At 27.6% G+C, this 26,205-nt stretch overlaps 1 protein-coding gene across 2 annotated transcripts in view; it reads right to left on the reverse strand.

The window, feature by feature from the left end:
- Positions 1 to 26,205, reverse strand: part of LOC145832912 (protein HIRA-like) — a 74,165-nt gene that overhangs the window by 17,752 nt on the left and 30,208 nt on the right. The window contains exons 13-19 of one of the 2 annotated variants that reach the window (XM_082940113.1): positions 25,266 to 25,335; positions 25,157 to 25,209; positions 21,199 to 21,344; positions 17,012 to 17,237; positions 13,193 to 13,267; positions 12,697 to 12,872; positions 4,476 to 4,640 (exon numbers count right to left, since the gene is read on the reverse strand). In XM_082940113.1, the coding sequence (XP_082796239.1) occupies positions 4,476 to 4,640; positions 12,697 to 12,872; positions 13,193 to 13,267; positions 17,012 to 17,237; positions 21,199 to 21,344; positions 25,157 to 25,209; positions 25,266 to 25,335 (911 nt within the window). The remainder of the gene's footprint in view (positions 1 to 4,475; positions 4,641 to 12,696; positions 12,873 to 13,192; positions 13,268 to 17,011; positions 17,238 to 21,198; positions 21,345 to 25,156; positions 25,210 to 25,265; positions 25,336 to 26,205) is intronic. The other variant, XM_082940114.1, reaches the window with a different exon arrangement.

Consider the following 26,205-nt stretch of genomic DNA (forward strand, 5'->3'; position numbering starts at 1 on the left):
CATTAGTTTGAATTTTAATTTTATACTTTGTTAAAACAAATTTTAAAACTTCTCTAGTAAAATTTAAACCGATGGTCGTTCATAATTTAAGCTTAAGTAAAGTAAAATTCAAGTCAATTATAGAAAAGACCAAAACGCTTTTCTCCTCATCTTTAACAACAACTACTACGACGATTACCGCCACCTAACCTTTCCCACAAGCACAGTGTTAGCTAAAGCACACTTCATATGTTACATGAATAACAGCGCCACTGCCGAGTATTTTTGAGGGGGTGCAGTAAATTTACAGGTATTTAAAAAAGCCCTTAATTTTCAAATTTTCAAACTAATTCAGTAGGATTAGTATACTACAAATACTACGTATACTACAATTAAAAGTTAATTAATTTTATTTTTTCTAAATTTCTGGTTTAAAATTATTAGTTTTATTTTGTTTGTTTTTACACATAATGGGAAGTTTTGTTAAAAATTTTCCTAATGTCTTCTTTTATGTTTACATTATTTTCTATAGATTTTATTAGTCAACTGAAGATCTTGTTTAAACTGTTTTAAACGAGTGAGCACTCTTTTGATAATAAAATTTAAAACTTTGAAGTGATACTACAATTACAACAAATAATAAAACATAAGTTTATTTAAATAGAAACTTTTACAGTTTTATACTATTATAATAAGTTTATTAGAATGTACAGCTGCTCTAATGCTCCATCCAACGCGACGCCCTTAATATATAGTAAAAATAGCATAGGCATATAGTAAAAATTTAAGAAAACAAAATAAACACAGAACAAAAGAGTTTTATCTAAACGATTAATTTTATTATTGTAATTCATAGTTTCAGAACTCTTACAGATAAAAAAAAATATATTTTAGATGAGGCAGCTGCAATGCAGACATTTTACCTATTGATTTAAATCAAATTTATAAAACTAATAAAAGCTAGCTGATAAGCTAGTTAAAAAAAACAACATATTATAATAAAAAGTATCGACAAATATATTGCATTTTTATTGAGGTAGAAAACTTTGCAAAACACACTTATCAACTACTGTTGTAGTTAACTAAACTATAAAATATTATATTACCATGTATTAAAGCTTGATAATGGATACGTCATTATGAGTTTAAATAAAAAAAATTGAATAAATACTGTTTATGAGTGGCAATCCTGATGTATTAAAGCTTGATAATGGATACATCATTATGAGTTTAAATAAAATAAGAATTTGGTAAAAACTAAGTAAACAAGACTTTTTAAGTGTAAGTAATTAAATAGAAAACTTTAGATAATAAAGGATATTACAGTAAAGTTTATACAATATACATACAAATTTCAAAACTATATAAATGTAAATAGTAACAATAAAAGGGCTTTGAAAACGTTTGAAAAAAATATAATTGTCAGAAATTAATGTTCTTTTTTAAAAGGAATAAACCTACAGTATTAAAAAACTAAAGTTTCAGAACGATTACACTAAAATGTACTTACGCAATTAAGAAACAGTATTTAAAGTAAACTAAACAAAATATTAAACAAAATTAAATAAAAAATATAAAACAAAAAAAACTATAACAGTTTATAAAGTTAGTATTGTAAATTAACTTTTGTTTACATACCTTAGGTTTATAATTTTTTATAAAAAGATATTCTAAAACACTTAAATAATATATGTTACGTCCTTTAGTTAAATTGTAAGTTTGTTGTCTTTATATAGTTTGGAGCATTCCGGGTAGTTTAGTAAGTGATCTCCAATTGGCGAAGGACTTTTGGTCTGTTTATTACCTCTATTGGCCATCCAGTTTCTGAGGGATTTTGATACATGCTGATCCCTTCTCAGATGGAATTTCTGAGAAGTTCTCCCAATGTATACACTGTCACAGTGACACTTAAATTAATAGATAACATTATTCTTTTCAGGATCAGGAGTAACATCTTTAAATATTCTATTTAGAGGTTTTCTAGTGAAGTGACTAATTTGAAGATTAAGTGCTTCAAATGTACTATTGATTGTGTGTCTTTATTGATTTTCAAGGTACTTAGCTTCATTACCTAAATAGGGAAGTCTTAAATACACTGGGCACTTTTTTAGGCCTTGTTTTGTAAGACTAGTGAGTTTTATGATGGTCTTGTCAATATACTTTACTGTAATATCCTTTACCATCTAAAGTTTTCTATTTACTTACTTATACTTAAAAAGTCTTGTTTACTTAGTTTTTACCAAATTCTTATTTTATTTAAACTCATAATGACGTATCCATTATCAAGCTTTAATATATCAGGGTTGCCACTCATTTTTTCAAATTTTTTTCCAGGTTTTCCAAATTTCTTCTAGGTTTTTAAAAGTACACATTTTTGGGTCTATTTTTAGTTTTAAGTTAATTTCTATTTAAGAAACTGTGTTAAATAGAATAAAAGCATTGAAAAGATACTGTAAAGTTACTTTAAATGTGTTTTTTAATAAAAAAATGTTTTGATGATGACAAAAAATCTCAATTATATGATAGATTTTTTGTCTCAAATCAAAATTTTACAACTGAAAATGTTAAAGATATTAAAAATTCCAGGTTTTTCAAGGTTTTTTGATCAAATTTTCAGGTTTTTCCAGGTAATGTGGCAACCTTGATACATGCTAGTATAATACTTTATAGTTTAGTTAACTACAACAGTAGTTGATAAGTGTGTTTTGAAACATTTTCTACTTCAATAAAAATGCAATATATTTGTCGACATTTTCTATTTAAATTTTGCACCTCAAAAAATTTATTTAACATATTATAAAAAACAAAACAATCTTACTTAACTTCTAACAAAAAACTAGCTTTAGTTTCTGGAAACCCTAGGTACTCAAGTACATTCTTGTCACAGTGCTAACTCTTACACAGACACTGTTGTATATCGCTTACAAGTTACAAGCTTAAAAATTACACTGACTAAGCAGCCTCTTTAACAACGCATTAACGTCAGCAAAATAAATTTTTTGACAAATCTTTTGCGACAGTCTCTCACTTTATTGATATTAAGGTTTCGAAATAGCAACACAGAAATAAAACAAAATTAGTTAATCATCCATAGCACAGCTCTAAACACGTTTGGAAAGAAATGTTAAAGACAAGTTATTCGTTTGATATAATATGGGTATTTGAGATAACAATTGAAATAGAAAAAAAAACACTAGGCAGATCTAAATTATATTAATCTAAAATATTCAAAAATATGTATAGATGCGAGACAGAAAGTACAGAAAGACAACTGATGATAGGTGAAAAAATTCTTAGTTGAACTCAATCAAACTAATTAATTTGTAGCAAATACTAAAAATAGTTGTTAGATTTACAATGACATAAAGAAAACTTAATTAGAAGTCTAAAAAGCTTTTTTACATTCGTTTAAAAAAAGCATACATGAATACTTAATTAGATTGGTGGAATATAAGTTAAGTATTTGCTCTTGTTATAACACTCTGCCTCCAAGAAACTCTTAATATCTAGTCTGCCTTCAAACTTTCAATAAGCTAGACTTTGTCTTAACAGTCAAAAAACTCGTGACATTGGACACTCGGTAACAGCTAAAGCACCAATAGCTATTAACATAAAAACCTAATTAATCAAGACATAGAAGTCTGTTTAGCACCTATACTGCAAGAAATTATCTGTTTTGATAAAAAACAGGAAAATTCTGCGGGATAAATGTTGTGACAAAATAACTTATCTACGTGAAAATAAAAAGAACGAGCTTACTGCAATAAATATTGATGTATTTTCCTCAGAATCTTTGTACGTACAAAAACAAACTCGTTTGACTAAAACAAAATTTAGACCAATTATTCGACTGGCAAGAGATGAAAAATTAATTAAGAAATCTAGTTTCTTGTTCGTTTCGTAACTGGTGTGTGGAAAATAAAATAAACTTACAATTTATAAATTCTGTTCACATAATGTTTCAAATTCAGTTGGTGGTGCACCCCGCCAACTACGAGTACTAGTAGCAAGAAACCTAAGTCTTTGTCAGCAGGTAGCTTCTCTAAGATGGTTACTAAGCACACTACGCGTGCACAAACAACTGCAAAGGCTTCAGGTACCAGTTAACAAACTCAAGCAAGTAACACCGTGCTAACTAAAATTGACCCACACAAAGTGTTATCATACGACCCAAATGTAGTAGAAGAAGATAATAAACTCTTATTTTGTAATAATTCCCGCTAAATATCTTAATTTTTTGGTCCATTGAAAAATTCTACGCATACTACTGTACACAGATGTACATATTAAGAAACATAAGTATTGCCTTAGTTTTACTACTGTACACAGATGTACATATAAAGAAACATAAGTATTGCCTTAGTTTTTAATATAAAATTTTATCTTTCATACTTTATTTTAACAGTACGTAAACTTTTAAATTAATTAATATTAAATTTTTGTAAATTGTTGAGGCAATAAAAGTAGTTAAAATATTCAATTATAATAGAACTTACCAAACATTCACATTCGCAATGCAGTCAACAGTCATGAGCAGGTCTTCATTGACGCACATTGCACTTATAAAATGATTTTTGCATAACAAAGGAATTAATAATCTCCCGGATTTTAAACTCAGAGCACATATTTGTTTATTTTTAAGTGCAACTCCAACTATAGTACTGTATATAAACAATTAAAAACTTAAAATATTACAATATTAGTATAGTAACTTATTTTTATGTAAAGATTCAAATTTTCAAGTTAAGACTTAAACTTTCAAGTAAAGAAAACACTAAAGAATTTGATCTTAATATTAAAATAAAAAATTTAAATAAATTTACTTTAATTGAGCAAGAGCAAAATTTACTGTCATGAGAAAATAATGCACATGATTGTTTTTTTAGAAAAAAAATTTTAAGTGTTTGATTATAAATGAATTATTTAAACATTCAATGAACTTAAGTAAATACTTTTTTTTATACAGCAGTTAAAGAAATAATAACGTTATATTTATGTTTTACCGACGAATGAAAACATTTTTAGTGGTATACCTTACCCACTTTAGCAAAGAAATTACTAATATTTTAGAATTTGTAATTTAATCCCTTAACCTTCACCCAAAATTTTAATTAGATCTCTAATATTTAAGATAAGTTAGATAAAATAAATGTTAGAAAAAACTATTAAAAAAACTTTGTACATCATATTTTTAGGAACAAACTAATTAGATATCTTGCAAAAAATAAAAAATTTAAACAATCTTGTGATTGGCTAAATTTTGCACAACATTTTTTTTCTAGGAGACAACTTTGGACCCTCTTCTTTTAGTTTTTATACATTTTGGTATTTAAGGCAATAAAGTATTTAACTTTCAATAAAATGTTAGTTGCAAAACAACAAAACCAAATAACTTGAGTAGTATTGTTGAATAATAGCGTTATAAAACAACTAGACTATTTTATTTTAATAAAAATAAAAATAAATAGATAATATAAAATAGATACACATAAAAATTTTAAAGTTAATTTGATTGTGACGGCTTTCCAATTCTACCTTAGTCATTTTCAATAAACAATTCTGTGCAAAATAACTAAAACTAGTGTTAAACAACTAAAAGATAGGTTAACTAACGAAGTATATAAAATTATACATGAAAAATTGTATAGTACAGCAAAATTACAAGACTAATATTTATACAGAATAAGAAGATAAAAAATAATGTGGTTATATAATTTAAATCACCTTCCATTAATTGTTTGTTTAATATTATATTATAACGTTTAATTAAAATTGCTTCACTGTTAAAAGTCTAAAATTTACTTCTACATTCTTTTAAAATACCAAAATATATTTTTTTTAGTTTTTAAAATTTATAATATTATAAGATACAGCTGTTTTTTCACTAAGTTGTTCTTTAACTTTTTTCTATTTATGGTCTTGAAGTAAATCTAATACTTTCAGGGTGGCCAATTAACCTGGAATTTGACAATTTGGGCTACAAAAAAATAGAAAACCTGGAATTTAGGATTTTGAAAAAAACTGGAAAACCTAAAACTTTGAAAAAAATCACTAAAAAAATAGAAAAACCTAGAATTTTAAACAATTTATACATGTTTAAGTAATACAGTTAAGTTTGGAATTGACACACAAATCTATAAAAAAAAATTGCAGCTTTTTGCCTCCGTCAAAAAGTTTATTTATTTAAAACAGGGTTTCACAAAGTGAGCCAATTTGTGCCACCTTGGAAACATTACAAAAATTTAAGCTAGGGGGGCATGAGCAATAAAGGGGCCACAGAGGGGCCATTAGGTCATAATTTGAAACTCACACTAGATATTGCGGATTTAGTGATGAAGAGCAAAAAAAGGTACTAAGTGTTTCAATGGTAGTATTGAAACTTATACTAGATAGTATGAAAAAATTAGGCAATATAGGGGGCCACAAGCCGTAAAAGTGGGAGTCACAAAGCCATAATTTGAAAGTAACACTTAATATTCTAGAGTTGATGATGAAGAACGAAGAAAAAAAGGTCGTAGGCGTTTTTAATGGTAGTTTTTTGAGTAATCTTGTTGGAAGGGTCATAGTTTTTTTTAAAGGGGTTTTTGAAAAAAAGGTTGGGAAATCCGGATTTAAAATCAAATTCAAAGTAGGTTTATAATATCTTTTCAATGTTGTTTTACTACTTACACAGTTTTTAACCTTAAACCTAACTTTAAATATACTTAGAAATATATATATAGACCCAAAAACTTAAACTTTCAGAAACCTAGAAAAAATTCAAAAAACTTGGAGGAATTTCTCAAAAACCAATTGCTACCCTGAATAAGGGTTGCTCTTTTCCTTAGAACATTTATACTCGTAGACTACATTAGATTTCGATTCGTTAGGTGTCTTATCTTTGTCGTGAAATACTTACCAACTTTGCTCGCAGTAAATATTGACTTTTAATCTTTAAAATAACTGTTAACTATTTTTTTTTAGTTTTTACTTTTATTCGATGCTTGGTTTTCCTACTTAAGGTACTTTTAGGGTGTTAATTAAACAATTAGGTTTTCCATTAGTACAATCTTTATTATTAAAAACAGATCTCTCAATTACGTCATCAATAAATTCATTGGTATTACCATTTATAATAAACTCTTTTTTAAGTTAAATTCTGACGTTGAGAAGAAGTTTTTCATCGGCTGATGCTTAACTTAGTTCAGATTCCGATAAGCTAACCATAAAAAATCTTTAAAGGTGTTAAATATGAAAATGAGATTGAACTTTCAAAGTATGTTTGTGACCTAAAGCGCAAAACTATTGGTAAAGAGCACAGCCTTTAGTAGATGGTAATAACTCTGTTTGTAGACTATGCTTAAAAGAATCAACGGCTGTTATGTATGCATTAAAAAAGGAGGTTTGCTTAACCAAGAGGTGTGAATTCATATCGTCTTGTCGACATATCTTCCTACTATGTATAAATATTAGTCTTGTAACTTTATTGTACTGTACAATTTTAAATGTATGCATTTAGATGTTTTGTTAGTTAATCTGTCTTTTAGTTTTAATTGTTTAAAACTAATTTTTGTTATTTTGCCTAGATTTGTCTTTGATAATGACTAAGGTAGAGTCGAAACGCCGTCCTATTAAAATCAACTATGAAACTTTTATGTGTATCTCTTTCAAATGGTTTTTAAAGGTTCAAATATCCCCTCCTTTATTTTATTAAAAATTTAAAGGATCAGTAATGAAGAGTACTACTTAAAACTTCGTATTATAGATTTACAGATTTTAGTTTAAAAAAATAAAAACACACTTATTCAACTTAAATCCACATTTATGCAGGGCTGCCACTCGTTTTTTCAAAATATTTTCCAGGTTTTCCAAATTTCTTCTAGGTTTTTAAAAGTACATATTTTTGGGTCTATTTTTAATTTAAAAATAAGTTTAGAGTAAGAAACTGTGTTAAATAATATAAAAACATTGAAAATATACTGTAAAGCTATTCTAAATATGATTTTTAATAAAAAAAATTCGATGATGACAAAAAATTAATTTATATGATAGATTTTTTGAGTCAAATCGAAATTTTACTAATGAACATGTGAAAATTGTTAAATTTCCAGATTTTCCACGATTTTTTTTACCTAAATTGTCAAATTCCTGGTTTTTCTGGGTTTCTAGGTAAAGTTGCAACTCTGTATATGAAACTAAACTTTTTGTGTCTAAAGTCGTATATATCAAGTGGTCCCCTTGAGGGCCATGATGTTATAATTTGAAATTTACGTTAGATATTATGGAGTTGATGAAGAAGAGCAAAAAAAAAGGCCTTATGTGTTTTTAATGGTAGTTATAAAACTTACATTAGATATTCTGGAGTTGATGATGAAAAGCAAAAAAAAGTAAAAAAGGGCTTAGGTGTTTTTAATGGGTGGGTGTCACTTTTGCACGAAGGGTCACTTTTGCACGGCGTCACTTCAGCGCGAGGGACACTTTTGCACGGCGTCACTTTTGCACAGCGTCACTTTTTCACGAGCGTCACTTCAGCACGAGGGGACACTTTTGCACGGCGACTCTTTTGCAGGGAGGGTGACTTTTGCACGAGGGGAAACTTTTGCACGAGTAGACACGTTTGCACGGCGTCACTTTTGCACGAGGGATACTTTTGCATGGCGTCATTTTTGCACGAGGAGATACTTTTGCACGGCGACATTTTTTCACGATGACAATTTTTTACGGCAGCATTGCTGCACAACGTCACATTTTTATGATGAACTTTTTGCACAGCGACGTTTTTGCACGATGAATTTTTCGCACGGAACATCAATTTTCCATTTTGGTAAAACTTTTTTTAGCTAGTACAAAATATGTAACATAAAAAGAAACTGAAGACAAAATTTTTATAACATACTTATGTTAAAGATTTATAATCTTAAAAAGTAAAAGTTAATGTTAGAAACAAACTAACGAAAAGATAAAATAAAAATATTTATTAAAGAATCATACAGAGGACAAAAAATTAATTTATTTAGAAACTAGGATAGAAAAATACTTTAAGTGTAAGTAAGTTATTCTAGTTTATTTTAAACTTTAATACATTAATTAACAACTATGCCTTTTTACATATTTTTCTATAGAGTTACAAATTTATTGTCGATGTGATGGACCTAGGCATCAAAAACTAGACCACTTAAACTGAAAGACACATAAAGAAAAATGAAGTTAAAACAAATAGCTTATTTATTAAAACAGAGATAAAAAAATATTTGATATAAAATTTATAGGTTAACTAAAAAGCAAAATTTTAACCACAAAATTATATTTATTTACGCTTTGATGTAGAACGATCAACATCAAAAATTTAAATGCATTGAATAACAACAAAAATAAAAACTAAACGCTCCAAGAACATTAACAATAGACAGGGTTGCCACTAATACTTTCAAATTTTTTTCCAAGTTTTCCAAATTTCTTCCAGGTTTTTAAAAGTACACATTTTTGGGTCTATTTTTAGTTTTAAGTTAATTTCTATTTAACAAACTGTGTTAAATAGTATAAAATAATTGAAAAGATACTGTAAAGTTACTTTAAATGTGTTTTTTAATCAAAAATTTTTTGATGATGACAAAAATATCTTAGTTATATGATAAATTTTTTGTGTCGAATCAAAATTTTACATCTGAAAATGTTAAAATTATTGAAAATTCCAGGTTTTTCTAGTTTTTTTTCAAAATTTCTCAAATTCCAGGTTTTTCCAGGTTATTTTAGCTAAAATTGTCAAATTCCAGGGTTTTCCAGGTTTCCAGGTAAAGCGGCAACCCTGAATAGACTGACTAGATGAATAATCATAAAATACATTGAAAAATGACTCATTATTAATAGAGTAAAGATGCTGCTAATAAAATTGAACTATATACTAAGAAAAAGCTTAAAATTAAATCAACGGTTGATAAAAATTACTTAATAATTTTACTAACAAAAATATAATTCAGACAAAACTTTTTTAACTTTAATCGAAATTCTTTAAAATTTTTGCAAGAAACTTATTCATTTGGTAGTTGTTCAATATTTCAAATGACAGATTAAAAAAAAAAATTCTGCCAAGCCTCATTATTGAAATATTGCACTGGTTGAAGAATAATATGGTATATTTTCTTTGAAAATAAGTTCAAACTTCCAAATGTTAATCTCTCATTGGCTTATCATGATCATGCAACATTATAGTAATGAAATAATCCTAGTTTAAATCATGAAAAATGCGCTATTTTATTGTTTTTTTTTTATTCTCACGCTAAATTAGAAAAAAAAAACTAAAAAATAAACATCAAGTAAAACCTGAAATACCTTTACACTTCATAATTTAACCAAATCCTTTTTTAGTTTAACAATTGTTAAAAATTAAAATAAGTTTAAAATAATTGTTTAACAATTATATAATGCTAATTCTAACATCAAGAAAATATGAGTAAAAAATAATATTCAAGACTCGGGTTTTATAGCCTTACTAAGTCTATATTTCTGTTTAAAAATTAACAAGATTCAGATTATTTTTACTTAAAGTATACAAAATTGTTTTTATTTAAAATTAGAAAATGTGTATTCATTAAATTTATTTAAATTATGATTATAAATATGAATTTATGAATTGTGGTACTTTATTATATTGTTCTACTTGAAACTTCAAATTAAAACTTTTATTTAAGAACTTTATTTAAGCACTGACGAGGTCTTTGACTAAAACTTAGTTTGTAAAATAAATTCTTGAATGAATAAATTTATAAAAACTTTAAATTAAAATTTAATTAAAAAACTACCACGTTTTATTCATTCAAAACACCTTGCGTTTAAAAGCGAATATTATTTAAGTTAAAAAAATTATAATTAATTTAAATATTTAAATTTTTATTTGAGAATATAAAAATTAGAAATGTGCAAAAATGAAGTTCCGTTCAAAATTGTCTGATTGTTAAAAATTTTCGCAGTTCATAAGTATATCCGTGAAAATATAACGCTGTGCGAAAGTGACGCTTTGCAAAAATATCGCCATGCAAATATAACGTCGTGGAAAATTTTTGACGTGTAAGAATGTCGCCGTGCAAAAATGACACCGTGCAAAAGTGATAACCGTGCAAAAGTGTCCTCTCGTGCAAAAGTGACCCACTGTGCAAAAGTGACGCAGTGCAAAAGTGTCACCTCGTGCTGAAGTGACGCTTGTGCAAAAGTGTCCCCTCGTGCAAAAGTGACCCTTCGTGCAAAAGTGACGCTTGTGCAAAAGTTACCCGTTCCCGTTTTTAATGGTAGTTTTGAAACTTACTCTAAATATTTTGGAGTTAATGATGAAGAACAAAAAAAGGTTTAAGGTGTCTTTAATGGTAGTTTTGAAACTTACACTAGATATTCTGGAGTTGATAATAAAAAGTAAAATAAAAGGTATTAGGTGTTTTTATTGGTAACTTTTTTAGTAATCTTGTCAGAAGGGGCCACAGCTTTTTTCATTTCTAAAAAGGAAGCCTTTTGAAAAAAAAATTGGAAACCCTGGTTTAGATGAAAACTTTTTTTTTTTAATATGTCTAAACATATAAATAGACTGTTTGAGATATGTCTAAAATAGGTCTTAAAACTTTAAAAATTTGGGCTAGTTTTAGTAATTACGTTTTTTTTTCTTATTGTAATTTTTCTTTAACATCAAAGTTTTAATATTGAGCTACCTGATCATTTTCTTTTTTTAATATAATTCGTTTTTATGATTGGGCACTCTAAAAGCTTTTGAATAAAGTTTGAAATGTCATATTTCAAACTGTCGTAAGTTTAATTATTTAGAAATTACTTTTTTAATTAATGCTGAAGCTCACTAAATTAAAATTATTTATAACTTATTGATAATTTTCTATATTATCGGTGATTTTAAATCTTAAAAGGATTAGTTATGGAAATCAATTGATTTGCATTAGAGTAATTTTTACAATAAGATGTTTTGGAGCTTGTTAACAATTTGATTGATTTTACTTCTATATCATACGTTCAATATAAGGCAATATTTTTTTATGAACAAGATTAGATTGCAAGTTTTTTCTGTTATATTTTAATAGTTATAAAACACTTTGTAAAATATTTTATTGTGCTTGTTATCGAGAACTCTAAAGTTTTATAAGCTTTGTGTTAATGAGTTGCGCTTATGTATATTTCTAGTTTTGGGGCATGACTTGTCGAAGTTATCTGCAATAAAACTAACAAACTAGTTTCCAAATACAAACGCTAGGTTTAAGCTTTCTTTAAGTTTAAAAGACTTCGTTTTCTTATGGTTCAAGTACAGTTTCAAAAACAGTAAGTAAAAAAATAAGTACTATTTTTTTTTTAATTACAATAACTAATGATTTGAAACAACCATTTATAATTAATTTGGGAGCTAAAAGTTTAAATTATGTCTAGAACCTGTACCCCCAGATTAAAGTAACAAAATATTACTAAAAAATCTATCTTAAATTAGCTTTATGAAAAAATCTGAACATAATATCAGCTTATAAACTTAATATATGAACACTATAATTAGTAGTATATAATACTGATAAAATAAAGTAATTAAATTATGAAGTTTTATTTACATCTTTAATGTTTTTTGTGCTGACAAATTAAGTTTGCTGCATTAAAGAAAACTACTGCAAAATTAATATAAACCTATTTAAGCTGCTCGGTAACTTTAAATAAAGGTTTTATTAAAAATTGGATATAAATATCACAGTTGATAAAACTAACGAGCTAGCTTTCAGTTCGACTACTGGGGAGGAAAATGCTGTAGTCCAAGCCATTTCATTTTCCATACTACAGGTTACTTTGTAATTTTTTTTATTAAACTGCTTAGTGCTTGTTTGTGGTACATTAAGAAAGTTGTTTAAGCTCGTGATCATGCACTTTTTTCCCTCAAATATAGACTGCGACATAATAAAAAAGACTTTATGTAAACTATTAAAATAACAGTAATTAAAAGTGAAACATAATTCTTAAATAATTATTCAGACTTTTTTTCAAACAGGAAAGTTTAAATAATCCGAGTAAATAGTACAACGTTTGAATTTAGTAGTTTATATGTATTAAGTAAAGCTTTTTAATATTAAAAAAAAAATTAATTTAAGTTCTATTTACTTCAATATTCAATAGCTGTTTAAAAAAAACTATAGAGCATCGAACAGTTTCTTCAATAATAATATTATATTTACTAAAACTTATTCATGTTAAAATTTCAAATACTAACAGTTGTTTGAACTAAACTACGAGCTTGAATGGGCTTCAGCTTTATTGAAGATGTTTTCCTCACTCGAACAAGATTCTTTTAGTAATATTAAACTAAGATTTTATTCAATAAAACAATTCTCAGTCTAAATTTGCAATTTTTTGACTTATAAAAACGTCACCCTTTTACAAAATAAAATGTAATTATGTAGTTTTTACAGGCATACGGTTAGTTGAATATTAATTATTTTCTAAATAACTAATTAATATATAAATTTTATCGTTTGCTAATTAAGATCCTAGCGAAACAAGTTCACTGGAATATATAATATTCTTTATTAAACTAACACAGGTTTCTGTGTGTTAACAAGTAAATTCCAACGGAACTCTGTAAAAAAGTTAATACTTTAAGGAAATAATAGAAGCTAAAGTAGGTTTATAAATGTGTTTATTAATAATAAGAACAAATACTATAAATTATTGTAGATTAATGGTTCATAATAGATGAAATATGTAATATTAAATACTATTCTACAATAATATATAGTAATAATTTTTTTTTTATAAACACTTATATACACCTACTTTAGCTTATTATCTTTCCTTACAGTATTTTTTTTTTCAGAGCTCAGTGGAAGGATGTTAGTCTTTTTTAAATATTAGTTTATTTAAATTGATATTTCTGTTGTTAGCAGCGATTGAGTTTCACATTCAAAAACAGACTTATTCTCATAAAATAACTGAATGATTAAATATTTAGAGATTAATTCCATTAACTAAATTGTTTTATAATGTTTTTCTAATTTGAAAATAACTAATTACGAGCAAAAAATTATATTTGTACTGAAAATAGTGCTACACATTTGTTGACAAAAATTGTAAGGAGAAAATTACAATATTTTACGAAAGCTGTTTTCGTCTAATTACCAAAACTAAATGGCAACATAAGAATAGCAACAAAAAAGTTCTGAGACATACTAATCTCAACACTATGTATACCACAGCACAGGCTTCGCTGGCTTGATCATGTTTTGAGGATCAGTTAAAAGAGTATTCTAAAGACTTTGCTACATAGTGAGTTAGCCGTTTGCAAACGTAACGATGATCACCTAAAACCATGTTACAAAAAAAATAGCAAGCGCGACCTGAAAAGCTTAAACATATAAGTTGAAGAGTTCCAAAAGTTAACCGATGTTCACAATGCTTGGCGGCTTTCATTAGCAAGTAACTGAGTAAAATAGAGAAAAAACCTTTGGCATACCAGGAACAAAGGAACTAAAAAATATTTATTTTAACGTTTTTTTTTATGCAATTTGTAATTCTTTTGAAACTTTATATTTTAAAAATATTGTTTACTTACTGTGTGTTGTCTTTGTTTTGTGTCCTATATCCTTGTTTTACTAAATCCTGTGTGCACCTACGTATAGTCGATTTTGACTACAGTATTATACTCATCTGATTCGACAAAACTTCAAACAGAGTAATAAAAAAAAGAAAAACTACCATCATTTTTTAAATAATGTACAGCTTAATTATATAACTGTATTGACCAAAACTTTTTTATTCCACACAAAATTAGTTTCAATCAAGAACACAAACGCAATTTATAAAATAACTGTAAAAATAAAATTCTAATGCCAATAGAATAAAAGTACATGCTTAAAGTGTCCTTTTCTTTTAGGTAAAAGCGCATTTCACACAAACAAAACAGCTATAAAAAATAAAATATTTGAAAAAACATTACTAAAAAAATATATTATAAATTTGCGTAAATATTTTTATTTTTAATGTCAAAACATGAGATTTAATATAATGTAACATAATTAAAAGATTTTTGAGGAAAAACACAAATACGTAAACTTAATACCTGCTAAGAAAAATGTACTGTTGATAAATATTGTATATTAGCAAATTTTTATATACAGAACGACAGTTAAGACAACGGAGAAAAATATTCAATACTAGTTCGTCAGGTTTAACGTTTAGAAGCAAGTAAATGAAGTAGAAATGCTTTTATAATGCAACTAGTATCTTGTAATGTATTTCGCAAGCAAAAAAAACTAATACCAGCTAGGATAATTTTAATCTTAAAATATAACTTTTCAAAACACTTCTTTATATTTTAATTCCTTACATAAAAAAAATCATCTAAAATAAGCTAACAAGTTCTAAAACCAAAAAATATTTATTTTTACACCAACCTTCAAAAGAAAATTTTATATCGTATAATATAGATACCATACAGCAGCACTAACAACTACAAATGGAAAATAATACAACAAAGCAATACAATCTTGAACAAAAAACTAAAATGAATAATAAACAATCATCAAATTATGCAACTACTTAATAAAATTGTGTTCATTTAAAAACAATAATCCTCTGCCAACACATTTAGGTGTCTGATAACCTATCGCATTGATTAGATTATGTATTTGACTTGGGATTACATGTCCAAGTAAGTTCACTTGTATCTGAAGTATTTTTAGATGTTTTCACACGCTCGGCTATTTTAGAGAGGCTACGAGCTAACAAAGGTTTATTATGTTCTTTGTTATTAGAGCTCATAGTTTAAACTAAGAGTTAAACATATCAGTAATCATAATTGCTAATAGTGTATTATTATAAGTATTCTTAATTTAAAAAATAATAATGTGGGAGCCGATTATTTAAAAATTGATCAATTTACTCTATTACATTTTTTTATTCGTTCATACAAAACTTAATCATATTAAACTTAATCATAGTTCAAATTTATTATACATATTACATGTAATAAAAAAAAGCTTACCATGAACATAGCTTCAGTAAAATTTGCATGAATTTTCAAAAAAGTACTAAACATAAATAAAAAAGTAAAATCGATGAAATTATTCTGGGCCGAACGCTGGACTTTTATGTGCCGAGAGTTAATTACACCTGGATCGCCAGATTTAAAAAGAACACCAAATATTTGTGCTTTGGAGTTAAATGCATTGATATTCAAGAATATTATAACGATACTTGGCTTTGTGTATTTTTTTCCAGATTTTCTAAATTTCTTCCCGGTTTTTGAAGATACAAGTTTTTTGTCCGTTTTTAGCACAAAATTAAAAGGTAACAAACTGTCTTGGATAGTATACAAATATAGTAAAGATTCAGCTATCAAACTTAAAATGTGTTTTATGTAATAGCATTTGATACAAAAAAGTTACTGGCTATGATAGATTTTTGGTATCTATTATAAATTAACTGTTTTATATTTAAAAACGATTTAAAATTCTAGATTTTTCAAAGATTTTTTACTTAAATGTCGATTTCAAGCATTTTCCAAGTATTATGGCAATCCTGTGGTAAGTACTCTTAAGTAGTAGAGAGTATAGTTTAAAACCAATAGTAAATAAGAAAAAGAAAATCACTGTTTTAAACGTAGCGATATCAAATTCGATTTCGTATATTTAGAAAGAATATAAATGAAGTTAAAATTAATCGAGAAAATAAACACTCCTTGAAGCTTTTGCAATAAAATATTGTTTTTTTTTAATCTTTAAAAAGTTACTAATCCTTGAAAAGCAAATAAAACGGGGTTTGGCTTTCTATTGAGCGATAGTAAGTTTTTGAAAAATAAGAGAGAATAGTTAAAAAGTTTAAACCTAAAATTTGATAAACTCTAAAATATTATGTACTATATGATAAAAAAGTTTCTTAATACTTTTTAAACACAATGAGTAATCAAAATACTAATTAAAAGTAAACAAAAAGAGGTTTATCAAAAAAGTTTAAAAACTTTAAATAAAACAATTAAAACTATATAGTAACTGTTATTAATGTTTACTTATGTTAAACTAAAGAAAACCCTTACGTCAGGCTCAGCATTCTGTTGAGAAAGAATTGTTGGACGTTGTTGAACACTACTTCCATTAATATGAAGATGTGAGTGATGTTTTTTAACTTTTTTGCTACTTTCATTTATTTGCTGTAATAACTTTCTTTTTTTACTTGGTCTTCCTCTTCTAGGTGATTGCATATTTGTTATATTGACAGACTTTTTGTTTATATCTTTTAAAGGAGTCCTTTGTTCATTTTTGCTGAATGTAAAATTTAGTAAGATAAAACAAGGTTTATAATTGCAGAAAACTACAGCTTAATTTAAAACAACCAATATTTCTTAAATAGTAAACACCAATTTTACATTTTTCTTAACTTATAATTTTCGCAAGATTTTTTACAAAACTTTATAACAAACAATAATAGTAGAAGTGCAAATTAACTGTTCTATTTATTACCAGCTTTCGGTGAAAAAAAAATTCGATCTTTTCAAATATTCAAAAATAGCAAACTGTTCTCTACAATGTTGTTTATGTTATGAGTATGAAAAACCTATTCATACATGAACATATAAACAAAATTTGTTTTAACTTACCTATCAGATTATTGTTATGGTTTTCTATGATTGTTTCAACAAAAATTGTCATAAAAATTTTTGGAGAAAACAACAAACTAAAAATAAATGAATACGAATATTATATTGTAAACTACAGCTGTATGCCTAATATTGAAACAGTCATAAAAACCATAACAAAATGAAGGAGAAAATGTAGGGCAGAAAATGAATTTATTATATACACCGGACTAAGAGAAAACCAGTTAAACGAATAGCAAGACAAAAAACCATAATTAGCAGTAAACCAGATGACAGAAATTACCTCCAGTACAAATAAGCCACTGAACTTTTGAAAATAATACACGAAGTGAAAAATTAGAACAACAACTGCAAATTAACTTGGAAAGCACTAAAAAGAAAAAAATAACCAAGAACTGAAACATGAAGGTTGTGCTTAAAAGAAGCCTTATTGATACCTGAATCCGACATGAGTTGCATCATAGAAATGAATTTATGAACTAATGCAAACACAGAAACAATGTTTAAATAATAAACTGGAAAGAAGATCAGAGTTATTTACAGGTTGTTATTTGAATGTTTAATCTAATTGTAGTTTAAAGCAAAAAGTCAATCTGATCAGAGCTCTGTGTCACCGTGAACATAAAATTTGTTCTCCCGAGTTGTTACCAAGTGAACCACATCAGATCAAGTTACTATTAAACAAAAATGGGTACCCACAATAGAAAGTTTACATTTGAAAAGTTCGGATAAAGGAAAGACACTAGGATCCGAGAAATTTGTGGTGAATTTAAAACTGCCGTATATAAACTCAAGTTCAGAAATGATAAAGAAAGTAATAAAACAATTAATCAGAGTAACGTACTATCAGGGTTGCCACTCGTTTTTTTTAAGTTTTTTCCAGGTTTTCCAAATTTCTTCCAGGTTTTCAAAAGTACACATTTTTGGGTCTATTTTTAGTTTAAAGTTAAGTTTAAAATAATAAACTGTGTTAAATAGTATAAAAATATTGAAAAGATACTGTAAAGCTACTTTAAATATGTTTTTAATAAAAAATTTTTTGATGATGACAAAATATTTTATTTATATGATAGATTGTTTAAGTCAAATCGAAATTTTACTACTAAACATGTGAAAATTGTTAAAATTCCAGGATTTTCCAGGTTTTTTTAGTGTTTTTTGTTCAAAATTCCAGGTTTTTCCAGTTATTTTTTGCCTAAATTTTCAAATTCCAGGTTTTTCAAGGTTTCCATGTAAAGTGGCAACCCTGTACTATGCAGCATATCCAAGGAGTGTTTTCACGTCTAAACCACTAGTAAAACCAGGTGGTAAAGATCCGATATCAAACTTAAATGAAAGTATGATAATTTACTAATCAGCTGCTCTTGTAAAGCAAGCTCTATTAGATTGACAACAAGAGAACTAAGAAAAAGGATAAAAGAGAATATCCTTAAGATTGTAGAGAATTTTTGCTGTTCAGAAAAGAAAGATAATATACCAGTTAAAGTTCTAACTAAATGCTTCAAAACGTTCATCTATTGCAGAACATTTAGCAAATAACTCAACGTGTGTAATTAGATATTATTTAAATAGATATACATTAGTTGAAAGTTGTGGTAGTTTTTACAATATATTTAAACTGTAGTATTTGTTTATACTGTTTCTTTATTTTTGTAATATTTTATAAGTCGAGTTATTGTCATTATATAAATGTTTAGTTTTACTATAGTTTATATATAATATAAGCCAGTATTTATTTCGGCCATCGTCAACAAGTTGAGATGTTTTATGCCATCGAATATAAACAATGAACTTCACCGCACGATCTACAACAACAGCATCCGAGACAATCCTACGACCGGTTTCGTCCTTATTAGGACTTATCAGGCAGGAATAGTCGCGTGAAACCGCTGTTGTGATCTAACCAAGCGGGCTTAAGTACGAAGTACTGAAGCGTCCGTTTGTGGGTAAAGTCCGAAAAATTGACGCAGGCAAATCTTCACAGCTCAACGTCTTAGACATTGTCAGCTTAATGTGAGATTTTACTCTCTACGCTCGTTTTGATCAGTTTAGCCAGTATTTATTTCGGCCATCGTCAACAAGTTGAGATGTTTTATGCCATCGAATATAAACAATGAACTTCACCGCACGATCTACAACAACAGCATCCGAGACAATCCTACGACCGGTTTCGTCCTTATTAGGACTCATCAGGCAGGAATAGTCGCGTGAAACCGCTGTTGTGATCTAACCAAGCGGGCTTAAGTACGAAGTACTGAAGCGTCCGTTTGTGGGTAAAGTCCGAAAAATTGACGCAGATCAAAACGAGCGTAGAGAGTAAAATCTCACATTAAGCTGATAATGTCTAAGACGTTGAGCTGTGAAGATTTGCCTGCGTCAATTTTTCGGACTTTACCCACAAACGGACGCTTCAGTACTTCGTACTTAAGCCCGCTTGGTTAGATCACAACAGCGGTTTCACGCGACTATTCCTGCCTGATGAGTCCTAATAAGGACGAAACCGGTCGTAGGATTGTCTCGGATGCTGTTGTTGTAGATCGTGCGGTGAAGTTCATTGTTTATATATAATATAAGTAAATTAAAACGGTTTTTAATTGTTACGAATTGTGTTTGTCTTTTATTATTCTTTTGACAACTTTGTTACTATACAAGTTTGTAAATCTTATCTCTTCTTAACTTTGTACTCTACTGATGAGAATTGTTCGAAATATATTTAGTCAACTGAACAGTCTGTATTGTTTATATTGTTGTATAACTATTGGTCAGTAATGTTTCAGTACATAAAAAAAATAGACTTAAATAAGTTTTAAATACTAGTATAAAATGGTTTTTGACGTAATTATTGATTTTAGAGTTTTGTTGATAATTCTTACTTGGTTTAAATTTTTTTGTTATAAACTTTTAAAAAAATTTTAAATTTCAATTAAAATTTTACTTGTTGCATTAACTTAGTTTATTTTTTTAAATTAGTGCATATTTTACTTAAGATACATTATATTTATTTGTCTTAACTAAAAAAGATTGATCAATTTACTGAAATGTAAACAGCTTATTTAAATAAAGATGCTATTATTAATTATATGTTATATATTTAGATATACGTTATATGTATAATGTTATTAAATATTTTATTTAACTTGAAGAGGTCCAGTTTTTTGTTACCGAAACTCGGTTGTGAATAAAATATTTAATTTGCACATCTTTATTTACCTAAGATGCATTATAAAACTGTTTAAAAGTCTTGAATAGGCAACAACTTAGTTTTTGTTTATACTTTCATGCATGAATAGGTTTTTAATTCTCATTACATAAACAACATTGTATGTGGAGTTAACTTTTTTATTAATATTGACATGGTCGGATTTTTCCCAATTGAAAGCTATAAATAAAAAGTTCATAATCTAACTCGTACTTTTTTCATATATAATTCAAATAAGCTTTTTACTACTCAAAATTAGCAGTTTTTTATAGTTAACACAAAAAACTACATAAAATTTAATTACATGAAACTTTCATAGCAACCATAAACAATGCAACAACAACAAAAACAATTAGAGTTCGTAATGTTAGTAAAAAGAAATGCTTTTTTAGTAAAAAAGATATAAAACTAAAATATATTTTCTTACTTTGAAGTTAAAACCGCTGTGACTAAACTTTGCTTTTCATTTTGTTTCTGATTAATTTGTCGAGCTAAAGGCAATTTATTTTTTTGACAGCATGTTTTTTCTTTAATGCTTTCAGATAATGAATTTCCAGAAGTATTTTTTAAGACCTAAAATGTTAGTAATATCGTTAAAGAAAATTAGTATAAATTTACAAAGAATGTTTTTTTTTTAGTTTAAATTCATACAAGGCTCGTGCGCAAATTTTTTTTCATTTAGCATGACTGAGACCAATTTAAACTGAAATTTTTTCAAAATAAGGCAAATCCCCTTTAGAAGTCAACTTAGGTATTGGGGGGTTCTGATTAGTAGTATTGTAGTCAGGGTTTTTTAGCGATATTTTTTTCAAAATTCCAGGTTTTTTTCAAAATTTCTCAAATTACAGGTTTTTCCAGTTCTTTTTGCCTAAATTGTCAAATTCCAGATTTTTCAAGGTTTTTTTCAGGTTTTCAGGTAAAGTGACAACCCTTTTTATAACCTACTAAAAACAAAATAAGGAAGATTCTTAAAATTTTTTTAGAGATTCAACAAAATGTTTTAAGCATTCATTTTTACAAATACTAACTGATTTTGTCTTTAATAACTAAATCTTTATTTAGAATTAATTCACATCTTAATTTGATTTTAAAAAGATTTCTCAATTTTTTTAAATCAAAAATTTATAAGCGTTTAAACTAAGAAAAACAGATATTCTCAAAATTTTTAAATAAAAAAAATGATTTAGCCTGACGTTTTTTAATTTTTTTAAAAAAACTGATTTAGCCTGACGCGCACGAACCCTGTTCATAGTTAAATAAAGTACACTAAATCCTTTAATAATGTTTTGTTGATAAAAATTGGTATAAAAACACATAACTATTTCTTTAAAATCAAACCAACTTCAAATTTTATTGTTATAAAATACGGATAAATTTTTTTATTTAAATACTACTAGCAACTTAACAAGAGTATATTTTTTTCATTTTCAAAATTTTTGTAAAACTCAAAGCTTTTCGAATGTTTTCTCTAATGCTATTTTAAAAGTCAAATGAAATGTTAAACAGTTTTGAATATTGATATAAATCTTTTTTCAACTAGTTATGACGTAGTTGTACAAAGTTATAAAAAACATGCTAGTTAAACTAAAATTAATAACAATGATTGAGTAGTAGGGATATCTCTCTATTTCCAGAAACTTGGTATATAGTTTTGGTGTTTCTTTTTCGATGAGCATTGATTCCAAACTATAAAACTTGGGCACACGTTTTAAGGACTTTGAAATTATTAATGATATTGGACTTTTAATATTGCATACAATGGTGCAAGTCCTAAAAAATAGCACTGCGTTTATCCTTTCCTTTGTGGTCAGCATCTCTTCTAAACATTTGACGCGAGCTCTCCCCAATGGGTAGCTGTCTAAATTGCAAGAACGTAAAAAATTGCCCATGGAGATAAAGTTGCATGAAGATAAAATTGCACGAAGGACACTTTTGCACGAGCAAACAATTTTGTACGGAGACAATTTTTTTTAGTTTTTTTTTCACTATTACTATTACCCCTTACCCTCGGTCAGTAAGTTTTTCTTTTCCTTTTAAAATTTTTTTTTTATAGTATAACTTTTATTCGTTTTTTTTTTATCATCACTGTTACCCTTAACCTAGGGTGCGCAACGTACGGCCCGCGGGCCGAATCCGGCCCCCGACCGTTTTTTAAACTTGAATGGGATCCGGCCCGCGAGCGAAGTGACAAGACCGTTAAGGGTCAATATTACAAAATAATTATAAAATTTTGTATCATATTTTTACAAAACAAAACTGTAAAAATTTGACTTGAAAAACATGCTAAAAAACTTATTTTTAAATCAATGTGTACTTATAAATACACCATTATGTCCTAATAGTTTGTGTTGTTCTAACTTAGTTGGAATATTTTTTGTCAAATTACCCTAGACAAAGTGCTTTTTTAAGTACGATATTTTACATACGTACCTTTGTCAATTACAATGTCAATTCTATTTATAAACACTAATAAACATCTGACATGTCTTAATCTACATCTTAAGTTGTCAGATATGAGAAAATTTTGTGAATTTGAAGGGTTCAAAAAAGTGACAAACTGTATCCATAAAATGAGACTCCGGTCGGATCGTGATCTCTACTTAAAATAAGTATCCAGTCGGATTCTGATCAAAAAACATTATTCGGCTGGATCCAGATACTGGATCCGATAAATCACTAATTTGAAATGCTCCGGCCCGCAAGAGACTAATTTTTTTTCCGAATCCGGCCCGTTGATTGAAAATGTTGCCCAACCCTATCCTAACTCTTACCCTCGGTCAAATATTTTTTTTAGTTTTTTTTTTGTTTTTTTTACTTTTTTTAATTTTTTATGTAATTTTTTACTCTCGTTCAAAAATGACCCTTGGTGCAAAATATTCTTCGTTCAATTTTGTTGCCTCGTGCATGTTTGTGCCCTCGTGCAAGTTTAGCTTCGTGAAATTTTGTTCTTATGGAATTTAGTCCCCTCGTGCAATTTGTCTTTATGCAATTTAGACCCGTTCCCCTCCCCAATATAAGAGACGCTATGGTCTACAAATAAAGAATACTCATATATGGTATTCGCGTCAAGTATTTCAGAACACTAGCTTTTAGTGTTGGAAGTATTCAGAAACATTCTTGGTGGTATATGCTGGTATTATTTTTATACCCTGTATATCAAAAACAGTTCTAATTTGTTTTTGAAATCTTGTTGGTACAACCCCGCTCCGACAATAGGCCCAGATCGGCGCCGCGCAAAGGCCCCAGGGATTCGACCCGTTTGCGCGTTGGTGGTACCAGGGGACGAAAGGCAAGCCCGGACCCGGTCCGGCGCAGAAAGCAGGAAGAAAACAGAACGCAGGAAGCGCACACCGCTTGAGCGGTTTTGATGGGTTCGGAACTATGTAGCCGCGCTGGACAGGGGTTGGGCTTGCCTTTCGGTCCCCTGGCACCAACGACGCGCCAATGGGTCGGATGCCCGCGACGCCAAACTGCTGGTCTATTTTCAAAGCGAGATTGTCCTAGCACCCGACGGCCAGATTAAAGGCTTAGTCTCAACGAATCATTTAACGAATAAATTTTCTTAATAAATAGTTTTAAAGTACAAGTTTTCACCGATTTCAGACTTTTTACCTGTATTTGTTTTTTGCTCTTGTTAAAAAGTTAAGTTGTTTATTTTGTGGGTTCCAAGAAAACTATTTATTCTAGTTCGTATAACTGGTTCTGAATACTGATTCTTAAACAAAGTGCCTAAAAAGGTTCTGAATACTTCAACGTTAAAAGCAAGTGTTTTGAAATATTTGACTCGAGTGTCATATATTTATAAGTATACCTGCTCTGTAGATCATATCTCACGTCAAATGTTTAGAAGAGTGGCTGACCACAAAAGAAAGGATAAACGCAGTGCTATTTTTTAGGACTTGCACCACTGTATGCAATGTTAAAATTCCAATATCACTAATAATTTCAAAGTCCTTAAAACGTGTGCCCAAGTTTTATAGTTTGGAATCAATGCTCATCGAAAAAGAAACACCAAAACTATATACCAAGTTTCTGGAAATGGAGAGATATCCCTACTAACAATATATTAATTCCATTATTGTTATTAACTTTAGTTTAACTTGCATGTTTTTTTATAATTTGTACAACTACGTCATAATCAGTTTAAAAAAAGTTATATCAATATTCAAAACTGTTTAACATTTCATTTGACTTTTAAAAAAGAATCAGAGAAAAGATTCGAAAATCTTAAAGTTTTACAAAATTTTTGAAAAGGAAAATATACTCTTGTTAAACTACAAGTGGTATAAAAAACAACAAAATTACTTCTGACAATAGAATTAATAAATGAAATGTATTTGCTCTAAGGTAAAACAATGCAATTGATATATTACAAAAATTTTAACCTGTGTTGATCGCTGCTTTTCACAGTGAGCTTTTGCTGATCCATTTTTTAAACCTAAAATAAATTAGTTTTAAACTTGTTTAATATGCCTAATAAACAAGAAATACTACCTTCTTTGAACACTTTTTTACTTATTATTTCTTCTGATGTTTTAAGGTTATTATCTGTCTTCATCCCTTTCTACAAACAATAAAATATCTAGTTAATAAGAGAATGAAAATAATGTTAGAAATTATGCAAATTATTAGCACTAAAAACAACTTTTAGTTTAGTAATTTGTAAGCAGAATAACTTCAGTTTATTTTAAAGTTTTGAAAAGCATTATGTTAATATTAATGGTTTTTAATAATTTTGAAACAAAGTACTTTTTATATATAGGAATAAGTTACTTAAAAACGCTAATGACCTACTAAACACTCAAAATATTATTTATAGTAGAAAATATGTACAAAAAGTAAAAGCTAGAAAAAAAATTAAACAAAAATTCTTAAATTGTCATAAACAATAATATTACAGAGTTAAGAAGGACAAAAAGTTAAATAGCAATCAATTTAGGTAGCCAAATTGTTACGTATTTTTGGTTTCTTTGATTATTATTTTACTTTTTATATGAATCAAAGAAACTAACTAAAAACTTTTAATGAAGTTTCAAGTTTGCCAAAGGTTTTTTGAAAATTGCTTCTAGGTTTTTAAAGATTTTGCCAGGTTTTTGAAAGTACAACTTTTTTTGATCATTTTTAGTAAAAAACTAAATTTAAGGTTCAAACCTGTCTTAAATAATCTAGAAATATTGAAAAAATATCGTAATGCTTTTTAAAGTGTATTATAAAGTAAATAAAATTCTCAACTACACATAAAAATTTATTGTATATGAAAAACTTTGTGGACCTAGTCAAATTTTTATCAATTGACATGTAAAAATTGTTTAAAATTACGGGTTTTTTATGTTTTTAGGTGATCATAATTCAAAATTTCAGGTATTTTTCTAACTTTATTAAATTGAAGGTTCCAGGATTACAGGTTTTTTGCAAAATAATGATCCGTAAAAAA

Source organism: Thalia democratica, chromosome 4 (assembly GCF_965202585.1).
Source record: "Thalia democratica chromosome 4, ktThaDemo2.hap1.1, whole genome shotgun sequence".
In the NCBI taxonomy this organism is placed as follows: domain Eukaryota; kingdom Metazoa; phylum Chordata; class Thaliacea; order Salpida; family Salpidae; genus Thalia; species Thalia democratica.